Source organism: Micromys minutus, assembly GCF_963924665.1.
Source record: "Micromys minutus genome assembly, chromosome: 5".
NCBI classification, from domain to species: domain Eukaryota; kingdom Metazoa; phylum Chordata; class Mammalia; order Rodentia; family Muridae; genus Micromys; species Micromys minutus.
The window spans coordinates 65,969,800-65,993,334 of NC_137974.1; the positions used below are offsets into that span (position 1 = coordinate 65,969,800).

Below are 23,535 nucleotides of genomic sequence, written 5' to 3' on the forward strand. Positions count from 1 at the left end.
CCAAGCAAAAGTTAAGTAATGCCCTGGAAAGAAGCAATAATGCCCCAACTCTCCTAGCTAGACACACCTTGATGAGTGAGTAGTAAGGGTCTTGTCCATCACTAACCTCTGATGGTAGGGAAGTGTGGGGTGAGGTTGCCTATAGAGCAAACTATAGTTCTAGTTCCTAAGGGAGTATGATGGTTTGAATGAAAATGGTCTGATAGGCCCAGAAGGAGTAGCCCTATTACGGAGGTGTGGCCTTGTTGGAGTTGGTGCAGCTCTGTGTTACTGGAGATGGGCTTTGAGATCTCAAATGCTCAACCCAAGCCCAGTGTCTCATGCTCTTCCTGCTTCCTGCTGATCTGGATGTAGAATTCTCAGCTATCTCTCCAGCACAGTGTCTGCTTTCATGGCCCCATCCTTCTGATCATGATAACAATGGACTGTTAATCTGAACTGTAAGCCAACTTCAATTAAATATTTCCTTATAAAATTTACCATGCCTGTGGTTTCTCTTCACTACAATAGAAACCCTAACTACTACAAAAGAAGGGTCATCAACACCTAAGGAACATAGTGGCTATGGCCAGTGGGAACATACTTACTCACCAGAAGGGGAGCTACAGTGTGCTTATTTGAATCCAGTGGTCATACCATGTGTTAGCAGGCAAGGAAGCACACATAGGGACAGATTACTGAAAGAGCTGTAACTGTAATTTACCTGACACTAATTGTGCAGGTAAATAAACCCTGAATATCAGTTTCATTATTAGAAAAAAAAAAATAAAGGTGCCAAAAGCTGTCTAGCAAGTAGACCTCTTCTTGGGGAGAGAAAAGTGATTTATGTGGAAATGTAAAAGAAATGCATGTGAACAGAGAATCAGTGAAGTTCCAAACAGTGGGGCACAAGCATAACAGTTGGGGAGCAGCTTTACAAATGGAATCTCTGAGCACAGCTAAACACACCCAATGATTGTGTACGTCAAGAGTGTGCTGCCCGTTCCATGACAGACCAGAGACCAGCAATGGCCGAGATTGAGTATAGATTTCTCACTTCGCTGAGGACAAGTATCTGAAAATGGGAGAGTCTAAGCACCTTGGAAAGTCTGGAGGCCAAAGCAGTTTGGCTTCAGCATTTGATAACGCTTCAAAGACTAGTTTTAACAATTCTTTTCATTTATTCAATGGATGTGAATTAATTATTCTTAATTTCTTCACTTATAAAACTGGATAAGTGGTGGAACAGATTACAGATTTAAAAGTACACACACACACACACACACACACACACACATACACACACACACACACACACACACAGACAAACTCATACTCACACAGAAGCAAATCAAGTACAGTATCTTGATTGAATCTGTTGCCTCTTGGTCAAGCCAAGTAATTGGTAACTCAGAGTGGTCCTGAGAGGGAAGTGTGAACTGCAGAGCAGGAGGTAGGTCAGGTAGTGATCATCTTCTGCATTCTATGAAGGAAGACGAGAAGCTTCCCCATCCTGGCCGCTAGTGTGAAAAGCATAAATGGTACAGTTTACCCTCCACAATGCCATCACCATCACCACCCTTAGGCTTCAACTGATTAATGATCCATTGGACATTGGACATCATGAGCACCTCCTCCCACTCAAAATTCCATGCTAATGACATGAGCTATGACAACTCACCTATGTATGGTGTGTACATGAAGAATACAGTAGGAGCCAGGGCAATGGGAAATGGCCAGACATTATGAGGTGCTGTGACAGTGTAGCAAAGGGTATCGAGAGGCAATAGCACTTTAATGGCATAGAAAGGAAAAGGAGTGTGGCGCTGGGAAAACAGACAAGGAGTAGTGGGAGGTAGGGAAGCCAGGAATATGCAGCATAGATTAAAAGTTGGATGGGGGTGAGGTGGAGTTTGAGTCCTGTTATATGAAAGAAGAGAAGAAAAAAATTAGAAAATTATCATGAGCAGAAGAAGGCTCTAGAATAACGTGGCTTTGGAGATAGGCAACGGTGATCAAGGAATTAGGCTATATATCATAAAATAGATTATATCTTAAGAATATATGCAGAAAATTAGTCTCAGAAAGCATTACCATTAAAAATATAACTATTATGTTGGCTCAAATAACTATGAGAAATTTCTGATGCTTTTAAGCTTGCAGATGAATGATATGGTTATATGGTTAGTTTTTGATATAGGTAATGATGCACTTGAATTTCATTTCCTCATCGACTTAAAAACCATGTGAATAGAAAATATCTAGATAGGGAAAGGTAGCTGGAATTCTCAAATTTTTTTTAAAGTTCTTAATTTATTTGCATTTCAAATGTTGCCCCCCTTCCCTGTCCATCCTCCAAGAGTTCTTTACCCCTATTTACCTCCCCCCACCCACACCCTCCACCTCACCTGTACCCAGCATACCCCTTCCCAGGGGCATCAAGTCTCTACAAGATTAGGTTCATCTTCTCCCAATGAGGCTAGACAAGGTAGTCAGTTCTCTACAACATATGTGCAACTGGCCACAGATTAGCTCATGCATGCTCTTTGGTTGGTGGCTTAGTCTCTGGGAACTCCCATGGGGTCCTGGTTAGCTGATATTGTTAGTCTTCCTATAGGGTTGCCACCCACTTCAGCTTCTTCAGTCCTTCCTCTAATCTTCTACAGATGTCCTCAACCTCAGTCCAATGGTTGGCTATATTTGTCTCAGTCAGCTGCTGGTAGAGCCTCTTAGAGAATGGACATGCTAGGCTATTTGCAAGCACAACATGGCATCCGTAATAGTGTCAGGGTTTGGTGCCCACCTGTGTGGTGGATATCAAGTTGGGCCAGTCACTTTATGGCATTTTCTTCATTCTCTGTGTACTCAAATATGAAGGAACCTCGGGACTTTCTCCATTCTCCTTAGGAACGAATACTTTTTAAGGTTCAAAACAACCAAGAATCAAGATCAGGAACTATCTCAAAACTCCTCAAAGAAAAAATAAATGTAGAACTGTTCTAGATTCTCTAAAATGAGCATTTAAAGTATGGAAAGTGAATGCTTATTAAGTTATTCTCATTAAAATGCTATTAGCTGGGGCTGAAGAGATAGATCAGTGGCTAAGAGTAGTGGTTATACTTTCAAAAGACCTGAACTCGACTTCCAAAACTCATATATATGATAGCTCAAAACCATTTGTAAAGCCAGTTCCAGGGGATCTAATATTCTTTTTTATTTTCTACAGACATTATACACATGTAGTGCACAGACTCACATATGAGCAAAACACCCACACACATTTAAAAGAAACTGATACCATGTGCAAAGAATATCCTATGATCATAACATGGAGAAAATAAGCCCCAAAGATAAGTTTGAACATCAAAATATATAACAAAAGCAGTGTTCATGCTATGGGTAGTGGTTAGGTATCTATCAACTAGGCTGCTGGGAACTAGTATCTACAGTTTTGAGGTCAATTATCTGCTATCCTCTGTACCTGGTTCAAAGAGGGAGACAAAGAGTGGGTATTTAAATTTCAATTAGCTTTCTCAGGAAGAGAAATGTGTTTCACTTCATTGACATTTTCTGCCTGTTAAGTAATGCTAATAAAATGTATGTTGGAGAATTATAAAGTTAAATGTAGACACCAAGTGTCTACCAAACAATATATACTGGCTGGTTTTGTATCACCTTGACACAAGTTAGAGTCATCAGAGAGGAAGAGTCTCAGTTGAGAAAATGCCTTCATGAGATCCAGTTGCAAGGCATTTTCTCAACTAGTATTCAATGAGGGATTGCCCATCCTGTGGTGGGTCAATCCAACCCTGGGCTGGTGGTCTTGGAGTCTGTAAGAAGGCAGGCTGAACAAGCCATGGGAAGCCAGCCAGTATGAAGCACCCCTCTATGATCTTTGCATCAGCTCTTGCCTCTAGGTTCCATTCCTGCTTGAGTTCCGATCCTGAGTTCCACTAGTGATGGATACAGAAGATGAATAAACCCTTCCCTCCCCAATTAACTCTTTGGTCATGGTGCTTTGTTGAAGCAATGGAAACCCTAAGACACGGCAATTGCTCAATGAAGAGCAGCTACAGTTGGCATGTCATTTTTGTCATCTCACAACATTCTCTTAAACTTGAAGGACCAATACCATCTCCACACATTAAGCACTCAGATCATTGACCATGTCACAGAAGTGTGCTGACAGGACAGAGGAGGCTTTCTCACCGGTTCATCCTTTATTTATGTTCAAGTTCTGGAGTCAGTCCGGAAGTTCTGAGACATTCAATGGACTAACTGGTTGTTTTCTCCAGTCCATTTGCTGCAACTTGTTAAATAACTGAGATCACAAGGGGTCACTATGAACTAAAAGCATGCTTCTTTTTATTAGAGCAGGGGTGAACCCACCATAGACAAAAACATCCAGGGTAACATATACTTTTGATTTCATAAAACTGTATTGATTGTTTCCAGATGTAATGCTGCACATCCTAATGTAAAGAAGTATTTCCTTTGATAGCTTTAGGAATGTCGATTGTTTTCCTGTGAGTGGGTGTTCTACACAAGAAATTTTTATTACCAAATATTCCACAAACTGGCTGAGCCATTTCACCGAGGAACAATGGCTTGTAGAATTCTGTTGCCTGAGCTACAGAGGTCAGGGTCTCTCCTGTCTACACATATAGTCCTCTCATAAGGTACGATTTTGTATAACAGGAAAAAGAAATAAGCCTTTACATTACCTCCAGCTGGAAGCTAGCATGAATTCCATTCTTGCTCTCACTTGTCACAATTTCATTATGAATCAAACAGACTGATTCACATATCCATCACCTACCTAATGGATACAGAAAGTGCAACCTATCTGAGCAATGAAAAGCCATTTAGCAGGAGAGTAGAATTGGGCACATACATTCTGTGGCATAGATAACATATAATATGAGGATAATAAGCAACATGAAAGAACCAAAATTACACAGCAATTCTATTTCCACTAACAGAAAGAGTGAAAAATATGGCTAAAGGTAGATTGGAAGTGACTTCGACTGTAGTATTTCGGGCTTGGGGAAAGAGGTAAGCAATGGGCACAGGCTTTTGAGGAGGGTTGATTATAAACACTTTCGAATTATATAATGATAAGAATTGTACTTCTAAGTAAAAACAAAATATCACAGAATCTGATATTTGTATGTGTATTTATACACATTCCTATGGATAGGTAGGTTTCTACACCTTTTTCTGTCTTCTTTAACTTAATTTTCAAGACAGATCCTCTTTTCCTGAACCCTGAATTCATTGATCGTCTAGACTTGAGAGCTAGGAAGCATCAGAAGTAACTGCAAACCCACACCAGAATTAGAAGCTGATTGACAGACAGGACCTAAGGTGTCCAGCTTTGCACAAGCGTGCTAGGGATCCAGACTCATCTCCACCCCTTTGTGCAGGATTCTATTGCCACAGGTTATATCAGTTCTATAGCTAAAAAAGATTGTGTGTGTCTCTGTGGGAGGAGGGAAGAGGCAGTGGAAGGAGAGATGGAGAGGGAAAGGGAGAGAGGGAGAGGGAGAGGGAGAGAGAGAGAGAGAGAGAAAGGGGGCAGGGGGAGAAAGGGAGAGAGAGAGAGAATTACATCTCAAGTTTCTAACCTGGAAAGTCCTTGCCTGTCATCATCAACATTTTCCCAAACAAATATCCCGCCCCCCTGGGGGTTACTGTATGAGGTTTTGTGACTTTCTAACTGATACCACATTAGCAAAACAAAGTTGGAAATTCTTATATGCAAATCTGTTTGGTTTTTCAAAGTCTTATAAACAAAATTCCCTGCCAACTTTAAAGTCTGAAAAAGAAGAGAAAAGAAAAAACAAATGCTTTAGATGAGTCTCCCTGTATTAGCTCTTCCAAGGGAATCAAAGAAGTGCCCCATGGTTGCTGTTTTCTCTTTGTTTTTAGAATAAGATGGGATTCACTGGGAATGATATTGAGTGACTTCTGGAAACAGCAGCAGCTCAAATGTGGAATACATCCAAAGCAGGAAATAAAGTGCTTAATTAAGCACATTAATTTTAAAAAATCTTACAAATTAAATGTTGTGAAAACATCTTAACTACTTAATAGAACATTTTACACATTTGGTGAGAAAAGACCAATTTTAAATTTCTGTCCTCTTGCAACTTTGTATAATGAAATTTTTCAGAAAGAAAAAGGAATTGTGTAATTAATAAAATACACATCTTGCCACTGTTCATTTGCTTTTTTTTTACTATCATGTATTAATTAGGATGTTATTAATGAAAGGGTTTAATTAGTAATCCTGAATAATATGTGTACCAATGCGGCAACTTAAAGACCAAGCCTTGATTCAAATTTTCTAATTTGAGTTCTGAGTTTCCCATTTATGCCCTTGCAAAATGTTCTTGATCTTTGTAGGCTTCAAATTCTGTATCTTTAAAATAAAGATAACAATATATGACACTTGAAATGTCAACAGTGGCCACTTGGTTGATCTGAACTATTGATATCATCATGATCATTACTACGACCACCTTTGACTTTCTTAATCCCCTGACACTGGATCATATATTGTCCCAGTGACCTTCTTTACAGAGCCTACAGATGTGAGACAGACGCCAGCCAGTGCTACAGTGAGACCCTGCTTTTTTACTCTTTTCCTGCAAAAATTCAGATTTCAAGAAACCATTCATCCTTTTTAACTTACAATTTTCCTAACAAGCCTAAAACTGCAAGCTTATGTCTTTTATTTCATAAACAAAGCCAAATATAACATCTCATTCATCTGATTATGAGCAAAATAACTGTTATCTGGGCTGTGCTCTATCACAAACAATAACAACTACAATTACTAGTCACTCAGAAAAATAAAAGTCACCTATGGAATCCATGTGGCATCTATCAGTATAATGAGTCCTGAAAAGAAGCAAATGAGTTTCCCATTCACCTAACATGTCATTCTCTAGATTATAGTTCAGAAGTATTAACTCTGTTCCAAATGTGATGCCTGCTTACAAAAGGTATTTGTCTCATAGAATAAATTTATCACTCAATTCCTTTGCATGCTGCTAGCTGTCACAGACGCAGACTAAAGCTATATCTTTCTTTATCTAGATCTTTTTCTTTGCTGAGATATACTGCATGTAGAATTAAAATCATTAAGACAAGTCTTAACAATAGTATAATGTTAATGCCAATGTCAGTAATCCTCTGAGACAGGAGGCACAGACCTCATCCAGATGTTTAAGCAGTCTATAGAAGTTCACAGAATAGAAAGCAAAGATGGTATGAATTAGCCATGATACTTTCTCCTCCTAGAAAACACATTCTAATATAAACATTCCCATTTCTAAGGAGTAACAGTTTCCTGGCCTCTGCCCCCATCCATCACCTTTCCTCAAGATAATCTGTGGGGAAAGGAGCTTTCAGTTCACAGCTCTGGGAGGCCTAGGCTGTAGTGCCTCCATTTTATATGTCTGGCTTGAATGACAGAGTACTAGCTTGCGTGGCCACAAATTACATAGGAAGCAGGCTAGTGGTACCCTTAAGAACTGATGTAGCAGGTTGTGCATTGGGTCATGCCAAGCAGCTGGGATAAGCCTATTGTTAAAGAGGCAAAATTAACTGGAATCCCATTTTATGATGTAGTTTGATTTGGTGGACCAAGGAAATGTCAAATTTGCTATAGAAACACAAATACAGATAGACAAACAGACAGACAGACAGTCACACACACACACACACACACACACACACACCCACACACATTGTATTTCTACTGATAAAAGAAACCAAAAAAAAAAAAAAAAAAAAAAAAAAAAAAAAAAAAAAAAAAACAGAAAATACAAACACCATGCACAAAAGCAACTGAGTCCCAAAGAAGTATATATTCTCTGTTCTGTAGAAACACTTCTTTGTATATGGGGTAGTCAGATCTCTTAAGACTTGACCCTACATTATTCTACATAGCTTTTGAGAGAAAACCTAATGAAAGATCTAGATGTCTTAATTCAGTTTCTAGATAGAGTGTAAAAATATCAACATTTTTATAAAGAATCAGAAAAAAAATTAGCCTGAGGATATATCCAGATTCTAAAGATAATGTCTAAATGCTAGAAAGAAGCAAGACATAGATACAAATAAAATATATGACGATACTACTTTTAAGTTAGAGGAACCAAGGCTGTGGATGATTTATTTAACACTTGTGAGGCCATGAGTTCAATCCCCAGCACTGCTAAAAATAAAGCACAAAAATAAAAAAAAGTAAAATAAACGTTATGCAGATTACTTAATATCAAAAACACTATATCTAAATGGAAAATAACTTCACTATAAATCACTAAATTTGATAACTCCTAGAGCATTGTTTTCTATCAGTTCTATATAGAAATGTTTGTTATCCTTAATTCACAGAGAGTTTCAAGTGATTTTCTCCAAAATTCACGTAAAAACCTTTTAGAGATAGAGAAGCTAGGTGTGATCACACACACACACACACACACACACCTGTAGCCCCATCACTATGGAGGCTGAGGCAGGAGGAGCTGAGGTTCAAGACTCACCTAGGACACTTGTCTCAAAACTGCCACCAGAACCACATCAAGAGCCCCAGAGGAACAGTCACAAACCAGATTCTTAGTAGACTCTACAGCATGAAGTCATCACCTTGCCCTTTTTAGGCATAGGCATATTTTGACTGCTTTTATGTTACAGCGAGATGCTTTAAGATGCACCTATTCTTGGACTGTTTTGTGACAGTGAAAGGTAGCATTGCACAGATACTGCAAGATATGAGTGATAAAGCCTTCTGTTCTTCTGCTTGTTGGTCCCCACACACTCCGATGCCACCTCACATTCCCAGAGTTGTCTTGGCTTCAAGATAAGACAAGAGACTAACCAGTTGCCTCTGTGGAATGGAGATGACATGGTCAACAGATCATGTGAGATTCATCACCGGATCCTTCAAAAGTCAAAAGGCCTTCATGCAAGTTAATCAAAGTAGATTCTGCGACAACCCTGCCAAAGGCACACTTCTCTGAATTTACTCAAACAGGTAGGAGTCCTGCAGCTTCAATCACTAAGAGACTAAGACATGGTATACAGGAGAAACAACTAAAAGACTATCCTAGGATACTAGGTAATATCCTGCGATTTACTCCCTTAACTCTACAAAGGATCAATATTTTTAAGCCACTGCTCCTATCTGATGAAAGCTCCTAAAATTTCTTCAAAAGATTAATAGTGCAAAGCTGCAGGAGCATAAATCCCAAAGACTTGGCTATAAAGAACTTGGAGTGAACAAGGAAGGCAAATACCATAGAGCCATAGGTTCACGGGGGGTCATTCTGCAAAAATGATGACACATCCTTCTGAAAGCTGGTATGAGAATCATGTCAGGAAAGCTGAGTTATTATCACTGCCCGCCCGTTCTCTCTCCCCTCCAGTCACTTGGCTTCAGCCTCCGACGGCTAGATGGCTAATCTCAAAAAGCTGCTTTTTGTCAGAGTAATAAGCAGGACTCCAGACCTCAGGGCCAAAAGTGAAAACTGGAAACTATAACCCCTTGACAAATATCAGGTCCCACAACAGAATTCAAAAAGCACAGGGATGGAGGTTAAATATCATTGCAGTTCCAAAATAAATTAGCACAGTTTGTTTTTGTGTTTTTTTCCTCGAGAATTTTCTTCTTTCAACAGATAACAATTTTGTATTAAAAAAAATCCCATGGGTAAGAAATATAATTACCCTGATAGTTAATGTTAGACCATGAGTAAGCCTTATATGGTATAAGACTGTTTTAGACACTCAATTTTGAAAATTAAGTACCCCCCAAGTGCCAATATATAATGCCTCTAGAAAGCATGAACAGAGAATTTTATAGATTTATTCATTTCATTGCCTCATAAAATTATAAGCAGAGCAAAATGTCTGTCCTGCTACTGTTAGGCTCTCACCAATCTACTCACTGAGTAACAAAGCATGAAGAGCTAGTCTGTGAAGCTAGCTCAGAAGTAGCTCACAGCAGAATAGTAAAAGATGCATCACAATACCTAAATCCAAGCATCCTCAGATTAAGCATCCTTTGAGTCAAGTCTCTAATCCAATTACCTAAAGAGTTTAATTATATACAAGATTTGGGGAACATGAAAGATAATTTGTTCTGCCAAACCAAAACATTGGAAGAGACAGAGATGAAGCCAGATGGATAGACAAATGGATAAATAGACAAGCAGGTAGGCAGAAAGTCAGACGAAACATTTTTCTTACTTTGTTTAAAGTTCTGTAGTGTTGTACTATTTAGAATATGTCTTTCATCTTGATGTTAGAAATGTAGCTGATAAAAATCATACTGTCTTATAATAAAATAGCTACATACTACCATATAACGAAACAGCTACGGCCCCATGATTTAATGCAGTATACTGTAGTACAACTGTCGGCAAGTCTGAGAATAGGCAGCCCCTTCATTCTAATCTCAGGCAGAAGATATTGTTAGAGAATGTTTAGTCCAATTTAACTCATAGTCTAGAAAATAATATTTCCAGTGACTACTCCCCAGGACCCCACTCAACTTAATGAACCAAGGTGAAGGCATTTTAAGACAATAGATTTAAACCTAGAGAATGACCAACTCACTAATCTTCCAATGTAAGGAACACTTTCTCTTACCCATTCTTACTGGGGCTCAGATGAAATCTCAAAAAGTAGTTTCAATTTGCATTTCCTGAAGCATGAAATCTTACACCCTGAGAAGCCATTGGCAAATGATGGTCACTGGATCTGTTTGCTTCAGGGATGTGTCCTCTGAGAGCAATCCATATTCCAACTGATGGTCATATACCAATGCACACTGGCTGCCCTAAGTGAACTCAGTGAGCTGAGTTTTTTTGTTTTTGTTTTTGTTTTGTTTTTTTTTTTTTTTTTTTTTTTTTTTTTTTTTTTTTTTTTTTTGAGAGTATTAGGAACTGGGAGGAGAAACAGAAAAGGTAGTAGAGGGGACTGACTGGGAAGTAGATTTGATTAAAACACATTGTAAGCATATATGCCATTCTCAATAAGCTTTAAAAAAATGGAGATAAAAGATAATGCCATCCAGCTTCCAAATTCTAAAGAATCAGCCCTGTATGCCTTTTACTACGCTTGGTCTCCTCTCTCTTCTGACACCTCTGTCTTCCTCTATTACGTAGGTATCCCCCACCCCTTTTGGAGGCTCTTCCCAAAGGCTCAATTGCTGCTTTGACTCTCTAAATACACTAACCTTCATCCTTGATCTTTGTCCATGTAAATCATTTTAAATGACCTTAAAATGACTATTCTATTTACCCTTCTCATTAAGTCATAGTGCTTTCAATATTTTAAAGTGATAATTGGAGGTTAGCAAGATGGCTCAATGGATAAAGACACTTGCCACAACCCCTGGTGACTTGAGTGAAATCCCCAGGACCCACATAGTGGAAGGAGAGACCTGTCTCTCACAAGTCATCCTCTAAGGTAGGCATGCTGTGGCATATACATACCCGCTCATGCATGCAATATAAATAAATCATTGTAATTTTGAAAATAACAAATAAATGCAATTTTGAAACTCAAAAAAGTAGATTGTGTTTTCACAGATGGAAGCAAACATGCAGTCACCCAAATTCAAGGTGTGGCCTTTCCACTGATTGGTTTCCACTCCCCCACAGGTCAACAAAAACAATCAGAAAAATATGTTTTCTTCCTCCCACTATGGTTCCCTACACCCACAGAGCTTCCTATATCCACAGTAGGCAAAGCAGAGAGAGAGCGCTGCTTCTGTTCAGCGAGAGGCCTGAATCCAGCAAAAGTAGCTTAATTGCTCCCAGACACAAGGCTCTTTGCCACATTCGGCTATTCTACAACCTCCCCAGAAGAGCTTCTACTGTGAAGGGCCTTTCGCTACTGGAAAGTTTTTCTGTTTAATTAGCTTAGATCATATGTGCTGACCTTTCCCTTTCTGTTCACCATTATTAATTCTCTCCAGTGCTAGAAGACAATTATCAGATTACCTATTGCCCATCTCTTCCTCATACATAATCACTACAGATTATTTAACCTTTCATAATTTTATGTGCTGCGCATATCTTCATACTTACAAGTCTTAATCATGAAACTTGAAAGTAACAAATATTAAAAAAAATCATACCATGGTGATGGCATGATTAGTTAAATAATTGTGGTATTTTTAAATTGTTTGGGGGTAGGCTAATTATTTCTGATTCTGATGAGCCTCTAAGGTGAGTTTGAAAGAGATAGACCTCCCTGTTATCTAAAAAGAGAAAAATAAAGCCCCAAGTGTTTATTTTTCAAAGAACTACAGCTAGAGAGTGCTACAGACTAAACTTCAACTTCTTTCATGAGAACTCATAATTGTAGATGTACATTAGTTTATGTGTATGAGTATTTTCCTTACAGGTGTGTCTGTGTATCTGAAAGGGGAGCGTTAGACAGTTGGGAGCCACCCTGCAGTGCTTGGAAATGAACTTGAAGTCCTTTGCAAGAACAAGTGCTAACTACTGAGCCATCTCTCCAGCCCCAGAACCTTGATACTTTTACTTCGAAACATATTAGGCTGCCTATGTGTGTCTGTGAGACAATCTTAGTAGTCCTCTTTGGCTCTTTTTGTCTTCAGTTTTAAAAAGATTTGATAATGTATGTGCATGAATATAAACTTTTTGGCAGGATATGTGTGCCTCATCACAGACAAATAATTCCTGCCAAAGATCTGCATGTTCATGTATTCTGCCATCGTGAACTAAGTTATAATAGTAGTTGTTGTCATGGTTACTATTTTTACAGTTCTTATCTACTTTATGTATACAGGTGAAATTGCTACCTATTTTATAATATCAATACTGTGTCTTAAATGGTAATACAAAACTGAAGCCCGAGAGGCATCATAATTCTAAAGTGGCAAATAAAAATTACATTCACTGTCAATTGTTCTCCTTAGAAAACAAGACTCAAATGCAAACACACAGAAGGGTGTGGTTTTAGATGCAGCTGATGAAGTTGTCGAAAACCAAGTATTCCTCGTTGCTGAGACAAGATCCGAATGACGGTGACATGAATAGACATGAGTATGAAAAACCCTTCTGGATATTCTGCCAAGGTGCACATTGGAACTCAAGAAGCACCCACTGTGGACTCCCTAGGAAATGATGAAGGTCCCCATTTCCTTACTTCCACATAAATGAGTCATGTAATGGTCCCATATGGACTTAATGTTTGTATCCTTCTCAGATTCATAGATTAACTCCCCAAACCCAACATGTCTGTATTTGGAGATAAATGTGGGGACCTGAAACCAAAGAAATGAGTTCTTTATCTAAAGAAGAAATGAGACTGCATATGCTGTTTCCCTGTCATTTGAATACACAGTGTGAAGTTGGCTGTCTACAAGCCAGGAAGACAGCCAGGAACTAGATTGGCTGCCTAGAGTCTAAATTAAGTTCAAATTATACCATGATGATGAAGCCCTGGTAAAACAGAATTAGTGGCTTCAGGAGAGGAGCTGATAGAAAGCTTAAGTATACTTTTTTGACTATACAGGAGCCTGATGAGAAGCTATATATCTATATACATCAAGAGGCCACTTTGGCCAGCACCTTAGCATGGGTGCTTCAAGATGGTTTGAAACAAGAAATTAAATTATTGTATTTAATTCATTCTACCTATTGTGATATGCATAGTATCCTTAGCCAACTAAGATACTCATTAATAAGTCATACGATATAATTAAGATACCTTTAGTTTTCAAGCATCCTAAAGACTTGAATTTTCCTTATGTCAATATTTCTGATTGCAATGCCTTTTCTCCACAGAAGTTCTATGTGTACTGGGGCTGGAAAGAGAGCTCAGTGTGTCAGAGAAGATATGACACTTGCAGAGGACCTGGGTTTGCCTGCTGAAAGCCACATCAAATGTCTCGCAACTACTTTTAAGTACAGCTCCAGATGAATCTGACAAGTCTGGCCTCCATCAGCAGTCACCTGCATGTACCCACACACAGATCCATAATTCAAAATAATAATAAACATCTGATAAAGTTCTATGTACTCCTAAAGTTAGATCTCAAATCATGCTTTTTTTTCTTTTTGAGATAAAGTCTTTCTGTGTATCCTTGCTACTTGCTATCCTAAAACTCACTATGTAAAAGAGTCTAGCCTCAAACTCACAAACATCTGCACACCTCTGCCTCCTCAGGGTTGGGATTAAAGGCAGATGCTAGCATGCCCAGCTTATAGAAAATTTTCCTAAATCAACTATCCTGCTCAGCTAAGAAGCACCGGTGTTTATACACATACAGATGGACACACACACACACACACACACACACACACACACACACACACATATACACACAGGGGGGTTTGAGGGAAAAAAGAAAATCATGTCTATTTTTGAGCTGAATCTTCTATTGTTATCTAATTTATCTTATTTTCTCAGGCAAAACTATAAGAGGTTTGGGTACAGAAGGTATGTTTACTAATCACGAGTATCCTGAGCGGTCCTCACAAATATTTTAAGCTCAGTCATTACATTTAGTTAATGTGACCAACTCTATTGATGTGCTTTTCTCTACAAATAAACTTAGTTTTTAAAATATTTTCCTTTGACTTTTAAAAAAAATTATTAATTTTTATTTATATTAGGGCATCAGATCTCATTACAGATGGTTGTGAGCTACCATGTGGTTGCTGGAAATTGAACTCAGGACCTCTGGAAGAACAGTCAGTGCTCTTACCCACTGAGCCATCTCTCCAGCCCTCCCTTTGGCTTCTTATCTTCTATGTTTGTGCTGATTCTCTGAGAACCTCGTGGAACATATTCTGACCACATATACCCTCATCCCATAACTTCTTTAATTTAATGCTCTTAACTGAATTGAGAGCTACAGAAAATGTATTTTAAAAATTACAGCATAAGCTGGAGCAAGTATGATTATTTCTTCATGGCTCTCACCTAGCCATCTTATGGTCAATATCTAATAGGGTCATATGGTATATATCACATCAACAAAAGTAACTAGTGCTGAACAGGAGTTTTATTTGAACTTCACAGATATTCTATTAAGGCCTCTTACTTCTCCAGAACAAACATCCATATTGTGTTACTCCCCCAAAGGATAATAGCTTCTCAAGGGTCCATCTCCAAAATCTACTCCCATTAGTGCTTTTTGTTACTGTAGGTGAGCACATTTTTCATACCATGTATATGTGCATGCTTCAAGCATTAACATAAAGTCAAGCTAGTACAAATGAAGATATGCAATATTTGTCATCCTGTGTTTGACTTAATAAGGTAATTCCCAGCTGCAAAAGACATAACTTTGTTCTTTATGCTAAATAAGGTTTCTCAGAAAATGAAAAATAAGTTGACTGTATCACCAACCTAAACCACTGTTGTATATTCACCTAGGTGGTATTTATACATAATAATTTAATTCATAAATAACAATAATCGTGCTTACTTCTAAAGACAACATTTCATTTTATGTTTTAAAGTATGCAAAAGCTTCATCAGACATCTTAAGATTAAGGACCTCTGCATGCACAAACAGAGTACAAACATAGTCTGTGTAAACCTCTAGCTTAGAATTGCTTCTTTGTGTTTGGTTATACAATCCCTGAGAAAAGCATTAAGTATCAGGAATAATTCATATAGCCCATCACAGATTAGAGGTCATTTCAGTCATACGTTGTTGGCTGATGACTGAAAATCTAACATGTTCACAAAGTGACTCTGAGTAAAATTCCAACTTTATTGAGGAAGTCTCTCTGTGAGACCATCAGTGACCTGGCTGCGTAGAATAGAACAGGCAGGACAATTTGGTGTAGTCGCACCTTTCCCTGTATGCTGTAACCATATCATGCAGGAAGCACTTGATAATTTAGTCCAAAAATTATCAACAACTCAAAATTTGAAAACATGAACTATCCATTAAAAAAAAAAAACAAAAACATCTAATTATACAGAAAGTTACTATACAACTTGATAGTTTCAGGCAAAATTCACTTGCCTCTGATGACATTGTATGCATCCCGTTGAGGAAAGTGGTTTCTTATGAGCCTGTTAATTTGCTAGTGGATAATTCACAAAGAACTACTTACAAGTTTAAAGAGGTAGTGTTGACTCTCTTTCTATAAAACATTGAAAAGTCTTGGGTGGCTATAAATGTTGACAGTGAGAAATTTAGAGCTCAGTAGTTTTAAGACTTGTTTCTATGTTAATGTATTTTAGTCTCAAATCACAGTCTTAAAACAACAACATTTAATCGTTATAACAATTAATATATACAAAAACCATACTGTAGAAAGAGGAATCATTTTATACATGAATGAGATTTGATTGTATACTAACCAAAGATGTATTGTGTAATAATAATAATAATAATAAAATAATAATTTTATTAGAAGTATATTTCCTTGGCAGAGACTTGAGGTTTGTGTATGTGTGTGTGTGTGTGTGTGTATTTGTTTGTGTGTGTGTGTGTATGTGTGTGTATGTGTGTGTGTGTATAATGACACAGGGGTTCCCACCCTCTCAGAGGAGAAAGGAAGGTGAGATGGGGAGGGGGTGCTGAGAGGGAAATGTTCAGGATATGAATTAATAAACCTAATGTTTAAAAGTATATTTATTTATAAAAATAATTTGACATCTATATAATACGATATATTGCTGCAAATCACTTCTCATGCTCAGCTGTTTGGCTGTCAGGGAACATTTGTAAGATTATTGACCCACAGTTTTCCTTCAAATAATAGGCACTGTACAAATGAAAGCCATGAAACTTAAGATTCGTTCACTTCCTAATAAATTTGCGCTTACCTATACTCTCGAAAACCCTGCACATCATGTTATTTTCCTCCCACAGAAAATAAAATGTCATCTGAAAATCCCAAAGTGTCATCAACAAGACCAACATGTTTGCTTGTTTTCTGCCAGGTACCTGGAATGTAATATGAAGATCAATCTGAAATTACTTGCCATGGCTTATCAGGCTTCTTCTTGCAGGTCTCACGCTATGCATTCAGTCATGACATCTGTGTGAAATGTCCTTGTTCTTGTTCACTGCAGCATATAGCAATATGCTGCATGAGGCCTTCAGTTATTACATCAGTTTCCCCCTTGGACCCTGCAATGATGGTGGTTAATTTCAAGGTCTTTTTTTTTTTTTTAATTCTGCTACCGCGTTAGTGTAAAATTATGTAAAGCAAAACTCATGAAGTTGCTTGGTTCTTGTGAACTCTAGGAGGTATCCTGAGAATGGATTTGAGGCATGAAAATCCTCATTGAACTATGACCATGAAAAAAAAAATCATTGCTGAGCTGTTTCATTACATGGGTTCTAAGTAATGTTAGGAGAGTCTAGAAAAATCCTAATACCAAGAAGTTTGGGCAGCGTGGACCCAGTCAGCGCTGCTGTCTGAAGGTTCCATGGACTCGTTACCTTAAGAATGTTCCTAGTCTTCTATGCAGAGACCAGTGGCACCTCCATGTCTGGAGCAACCAGTACTGGCGTTGCAGTTGCAGGAAGGGAAATGAAGATTTAGAGACATAAATATGGTTTTAGCACAGGGAATCCTCATTTATATTCAGAATATAAAATATCTTCCAGCTACCAGCCCAAAAGGACATCTTCTAAGGAGGGAATTATTCTAAATATCAAGTGTGATTACAATTACAATTTATCATGCCTCACATCCTTGATAAAGTTTAACGAAAGGAACTTGAAGCTCCCTTAGTAACCCGAACATTTTAATGAGCAGGCGCCTGCTAGCCACACTTGAAGCTTCCTGAGGACCTTTAAAATATTTCATCTCAGAAGGATTTTGAAAGAGCAACACAAGACTCAGCGGTATTACTCCCTGTGCCTTCATAACATTCAGAAATAGCTAAGATAATTGTAGAAGATCATAACATGTTCTCTTTTACCAATAACCAGGTTTCTGTCTGTAAACACCAAGAATGGCAGGGACAAGCATGAGGCAACCTTAGAGAGATGAGGAGGGAGCCCGAACTTCAGTCGTCCACATAGAGCACTTGCTGAAGAACAGAATAAGGACCTCCTTCTGAAGATAACGGAATAATTTACTCTTAGGTATAAAATATGGTTCTGTACACAAATTTTTCATCATTTAGATGCTTCTCTTGGGTTATTTGAGAAAGGTATTTAACAGTTAACATCTCTCTTTTCTTCATCAGCACAAAGTAAAGTCTGCCTATTGCCTGCTCTGCATTTTGTTTCCAGTCAATGGAAACATTTCAGGGGTAGCGTCTATATTGCACCTCACAGCCACACCATTGAGAAATAAAAGGCAAGTGGGATTAAAAAACCACTATAAGAGCTGGAGAGATGGCTCAGAAGTTAAGAGCACCAGCACTTTCAGAAGACAAAAGTTCGATTCCTAGCATCCATATAGGAAGTTACACCCATCTGTAACTTCAGTTCTGGGGGATCCAAGATACTCTTCTGGCTTCCATGGGCTTAGTATACACATGGTGCACAGCCATTCAAGCAACAACCATAACATAAAATAATAAAGTAGTTTTGAAAGATTTATAGATGTCTTACTGTACATAGTATGTTCAAATTTTATTACTTTTAATGAGTGAATCAAAACTGCTTTTATGGAGTACTAAAATCCTAGCCATTGTACTCACCTGGTAGGAAAATTTATGACTCTCAGGTGAGCTAAAATGCAGCATATAAACATCCTGAAAATAAGGGGGAGGGACCTAATTCCTAAAAGCAGACAACAGTGCACAAGGAGAGAAATAAAATTGTTCTTGCTGAACTGAGACTTCTAAGACAGAACAGAAGATTAAACACTGAATGAGAAAAGATGAATACCCAGCAGCCAGGTAGTTCCTTACGGCAGATACTATGAATACAGTATCTCCTTGTATATTAGGTTCTGTCATGCCTAAAAATCAAAATTAACTCAAAGGCAGTTCAGTTCTCTATCTCAAAGAAATTCTGGTCCATAATAAGAGTATCTGAATCCAAGAAAATAATTTATTCATTGCAAAACAGATCACTAAATAGTTTGCACAAACAAAACCATGAGGTATATACAGAAAGACATGAAAAAAATTCCCCAAAAGAAAAACCAACAAAAGAAAGTCTAATTATTACACTTTTAGAGACCCTAAGTGATGTGTGTTTTATCCAAAACTCTAATCAACATTTTAATAGGTCTTGATCTAAGTCTGTATGAAAGAGTGAAGCTGAATAAATTAAAAGCATGTGTAAAAAAGCCAACTTCTAAGAAAGAAAAACCATGTGCTTTTAACAATGTTAGAGGAATTTGATAATAGTATGGGAAGAGAGTTTTAATTAGTCTATTTCTGAGAGCACCTCCCAAATTAGGAATAATATTCTCAGCATAACATACTTTGTATTATTTTGATGATCTAATTCTGCAACAGTTATTCAGTAACTAATTAGACAGGTCTTCACAGGATGACAAAAATATCAAGTTTCGGAAGGTTATCCTAAAGTCATGCCATTTTTATATTGTAATTTATTCAGCAAATTCACATTGCTCTGTTTATAATTTAAATAATAACAGTAGCAAATTATAGAGATCTGAAGGCAATTATAAGTAGTGTCCTAATTTTTAGCAGCAGATTAAATCTTGCTATACATAATGATAATATTCAAAACAGCTGTTTAGATAAGACAATCAAGAGTATTGGAAAAGAAGAAGTGTATTATATCTTGTTAGTAGATGAAATTTATATTCATTTAAATTCATGAAAAATTAACATGTATGGTTAAATATCTATGACTCACAAAAGCTCTTCTATATATTTTCATTAGCACTTTTCATTATATCCTGATATTAAGGGGATAACTTTGCTTACAGACTTTAATTGGATAATATGTCATAACTGTTCTCATCTGAGCAAAATCTTTACCGACAATTACATTCATTTTTAGTTCTTGCTAATTTTCACAAAGTGTAGAATTTATGAGTGTAATTTTCTGGAATCAACATTTGTTACTAATATGTATTTCTCAATTGAATGAACAATAACTTCACAGGCAATAATGACTCAAAAGTCAAAATAAGGGCTGGAGAGATGGCTCAGTGGTTAAGAGCACTGGCTGCTCTTCCAGAGGTCCTGAGTTCAATTCCCAGCACCCACATGGTGGCTCACAACTGTCTGTAATGGGATCTGATGCCCTCTTCTGGTGTGTCTGAAGACAGTGATAGTGTCCTCATATAAATAAATAAATAAATCAAAAAAAAAGTCAAAATAAACAACTGATACTAGAATTCTAATCAGAACTCATGTATAAGATGAACACTAGTCTTAAGCACTGGCTGCTCCTGAAACTAAGGAACTTCTGGGGTCATCAATGTCAAAAGAATCACCTTGTTGTTTGTGAGATGCTAACTATGTACATCTCAAAGTAGCACTCAAAATGTAGTCCATGCAATAAAAATTAACACATGACTCAATAAGTCAATGTGTCTACAGTCAATGATCTTCAGTGAGTAAAAACAGACATTAGAGATGGCACAGTCTCCTTAGTGAACAGAGACTAGAAAATTGTTTATACACACAGAGAGAAGTAAACTGGGTCCTTACTTTGACATATTAACAAGTCAACTCAAAATGAGTCAGACAGAAGTGTAAAACATAAAACAATGACCCTAGTAGAAGAAAACACTTCCTGGCATGGGTATAAACAATAAACTTCTTTACTAGATATCCCTTGCCCTGAATATCAAGAATAAAAAAAATAAAAGATTACAAATGGGGGTCACACTAACAAGTACCCCACAATAAGGAAAATACTAGACAGAAAATAATGGCCTCTAGAAAAGGAGAAATTTCTTGCAAGCTACTCATTGTATGAAAGAGGATCATATGTAATACATAAGAAACATTGACATCTCTAATAGCATGTTAAACTCAAGAAGAAAAAAGATCACACCAAAGTGTGGATGCTAACAGTACTACTCAGGGGGGAAAAAAAAGAACCATTTCTGGGAAGTGGAGGGAGAGAAGGATGTAGGAGGGAGAGAGGATGGGGAGAGAAAAAGGGGGGCCAGTTCAGATATGGGAGGAGACAGGGGAGAGGTACAGAGGGTCAAGAATTTGAAAGTAGGTGTTTAGCAGTGGGGGAGGGGGAACTGGTAGTAGCCACTAGAATGTCCCAGATGCCAGGGACCCAAGAGGTTCCCAGGGCCCAAGAGGAAGGACATTAGCTAAAATACCCAACAAATGAGAGGGAGAACCTACAGAGACCATATCCAGTGGATAGGCATGGCCCTCAGTTGAGGGATGGGGCCACCCACTCACCTGAAAAAGATTAATCCAGAATTCCTCCTGTCAAAAAGAAATGTAAGGGCAAAAAGTGGAGGAGCACAGACTGAAGGAAAGGCAATCAAAAGACGGCCCCACCTAGGGATCCATTCTCTCTGCAGACACCAAACTCAGACACTATTGCTGATTCTAAGAAGTACTTATTGACAGGAGTCTGGTATAGCTGTTCCCAAGAGGCTCTGCCAGAACCTGACCAATACAGATGAGAATGCACACAGCCATCCATTGGGCTGAGCAACGGTTTCCCAATGGAGAAATTAGAGGAATGACTGAAGGAGCTGAATGGGATTGCAACACCATACGAAGAACAACAGGTTCAACTAACCCCACCCCCAGCTCCCAAGGACTAAACCACCAACCAAAGAGTACACATTGTCCTGTGGAGGCTTGATGACCCAGGATAGGAGAATGCTAGGCCTCTGAGGTAGGAGTGGGTGGGCAGGTGGGGGTGTACCCTCATAGAGGACAGGGTAGGGAGGAGGCAATAGAGGGCTTATGGAGGGAAACCTGGGAAGGGGGATAACATTTAAAATGTAAGTAAATAAAGAACAAATTAAAAAATCAAAAGAAACAGTAAGACTTAAAGAGCAGGAACCAAACCAAACAAAAATCCTACATGATATATCTTAGTTACTTTTCTATTGTTATAGGGAAAATACCACATGATTTATAAAAGAAAGTGTTTCATAGGGCTTACAGTTTCAAGGGGTTAGAATCCACGATGTCAGAACAAAGGCACTGGAGTGGGAAGAGATATCTCATATCTTGACACATAAGCAAAAGGCAAATATTACAACAGGCCAATACTCTGCATAGATGAGATACATATTCATTGACTGGACACAGATCGTGTTTGTGAAAAAGGAGCTTGATCTTTCAAGATCAAACTTTCTCACAGTAGATACATGAATTTTAGCTCTTAATTTCTTTTGTTGACAATTACTAATGTGATAATTCTAAGATAAGTAGTGTCTTAGAGGTTATTATTCCTTAATGACTATCCCTTAAGAATGAGATTACTGCTGGAGATTCAGACAAGCAATAGAACATTTGATCAGTATGCTCGGGTCCTGTGCAATTGTCAACACCAAAACACAAATATTATCAATGTCCTTGGATAAGAGGCTAACAGAGAGCACTTCAGTCCTTGTATGACTCTGTTTCTCTCAGGGTGAGGACATAGCATCTGTCCCCTCAAGAAGGCGACCTTAGACACAGATAGAAGTCAATATGGGAACCCAGAGCTATTGTCACCTGGATCTCAGACTTCCTAACTTTCAGAATGCAGAGGAAATATTAATATATTTATAAATAATCCAGGATATGGTATTGTGTTATAATGGTAGGAATAAACTAAGACAGAAGCACTCTTAGACTGTTTTCTACCTTGCTATTTTTATGTTTGTGAGGGTCAGGGAGAGTGAAGTTTATATTTGGCAAGATACTTAGTAGGGGAATCATTATATTGGTATAGAAAGCAGGAATTTAGGTTTGTACACATTCAAAATGGGAATAATCAAGAATCCTTGGAGGTTGGGTATGGGGTTGTATACCTTTAATACAAGCAAGGGAGGGGGCGGGGTAAAGACAAGCAGACATCAAGGAGTTCAAGTCCAGTTTGATCTACATTGGTGAGTTTCAGAAATGATAAGGCTGCATAGAGAGACCTTTTGCCAAAACAACAAATTCTTGGAGATTTTAATGTAGTCCCTGGGTAAACAGGAGGACGGTTGTCATTGAGAACTGCTACTGATTAAATTATATTGTATGAATGAGTGTGAGCTGTCTATTTTAAAGGAAGCTATTTAAAATGCGCATGTAGTCTTAAGATTAACTATCCCCAAAATGGGGTTTCTCATATTTTTAAATTTTAATGGATATTTTACTTATTTACATTTCACGTATTATCCTCTTTCCAGGATTCCTTTCCACAACCCTCCTATCCCATTAACCTACCCTGCTTTTATGAAGGTGCTTCCCCCCACACCCCCACTCCCTCCTCACCACCCAGGATTCCCCTACACTGGGCATCGAGCCTTCACAGGACCAAGGGCCTCTCCTCCCATTGATGCCAGATAAGGCCCATTCTCTGCTGCATGTGTGGCTGGAGCCATGGGTCCCCCATGTATATACTTTGGTTGGTAGTTTAGTCCCTGGGAGCTCTGGGGGGGGGGGGAGTCTGGTTGATTGATATTGTTG

General features: G+C 38.1%; 1 protein-coding gene across 1 annotated transcript in view; it reads right to left on the bottom strand.

Moving 5' to 3' along the window:
- Positions 1-1,447: 1,447 nt before the first annotated feature.
- The window catches only part of KCNQ5 (potassium voltage-gated channel subfamily Q member 5), a 49,267-nt gene continuing 27,179 nt past the window's right edge, over positions 1,448-23,535 (bottom strand). Inside the window, exon 2 of the mRNA XM_080916897.1 lies at positions 1,448-1,499. Coding sequence (XP_080773023.1) covers positions 1,463-1,499 — 37 coding nt within the window. The 3' untranslated portion in view covers positions 1,448-1,462. The remainder of the gene's footprint in view (positions 1,500-23,535) is intronic.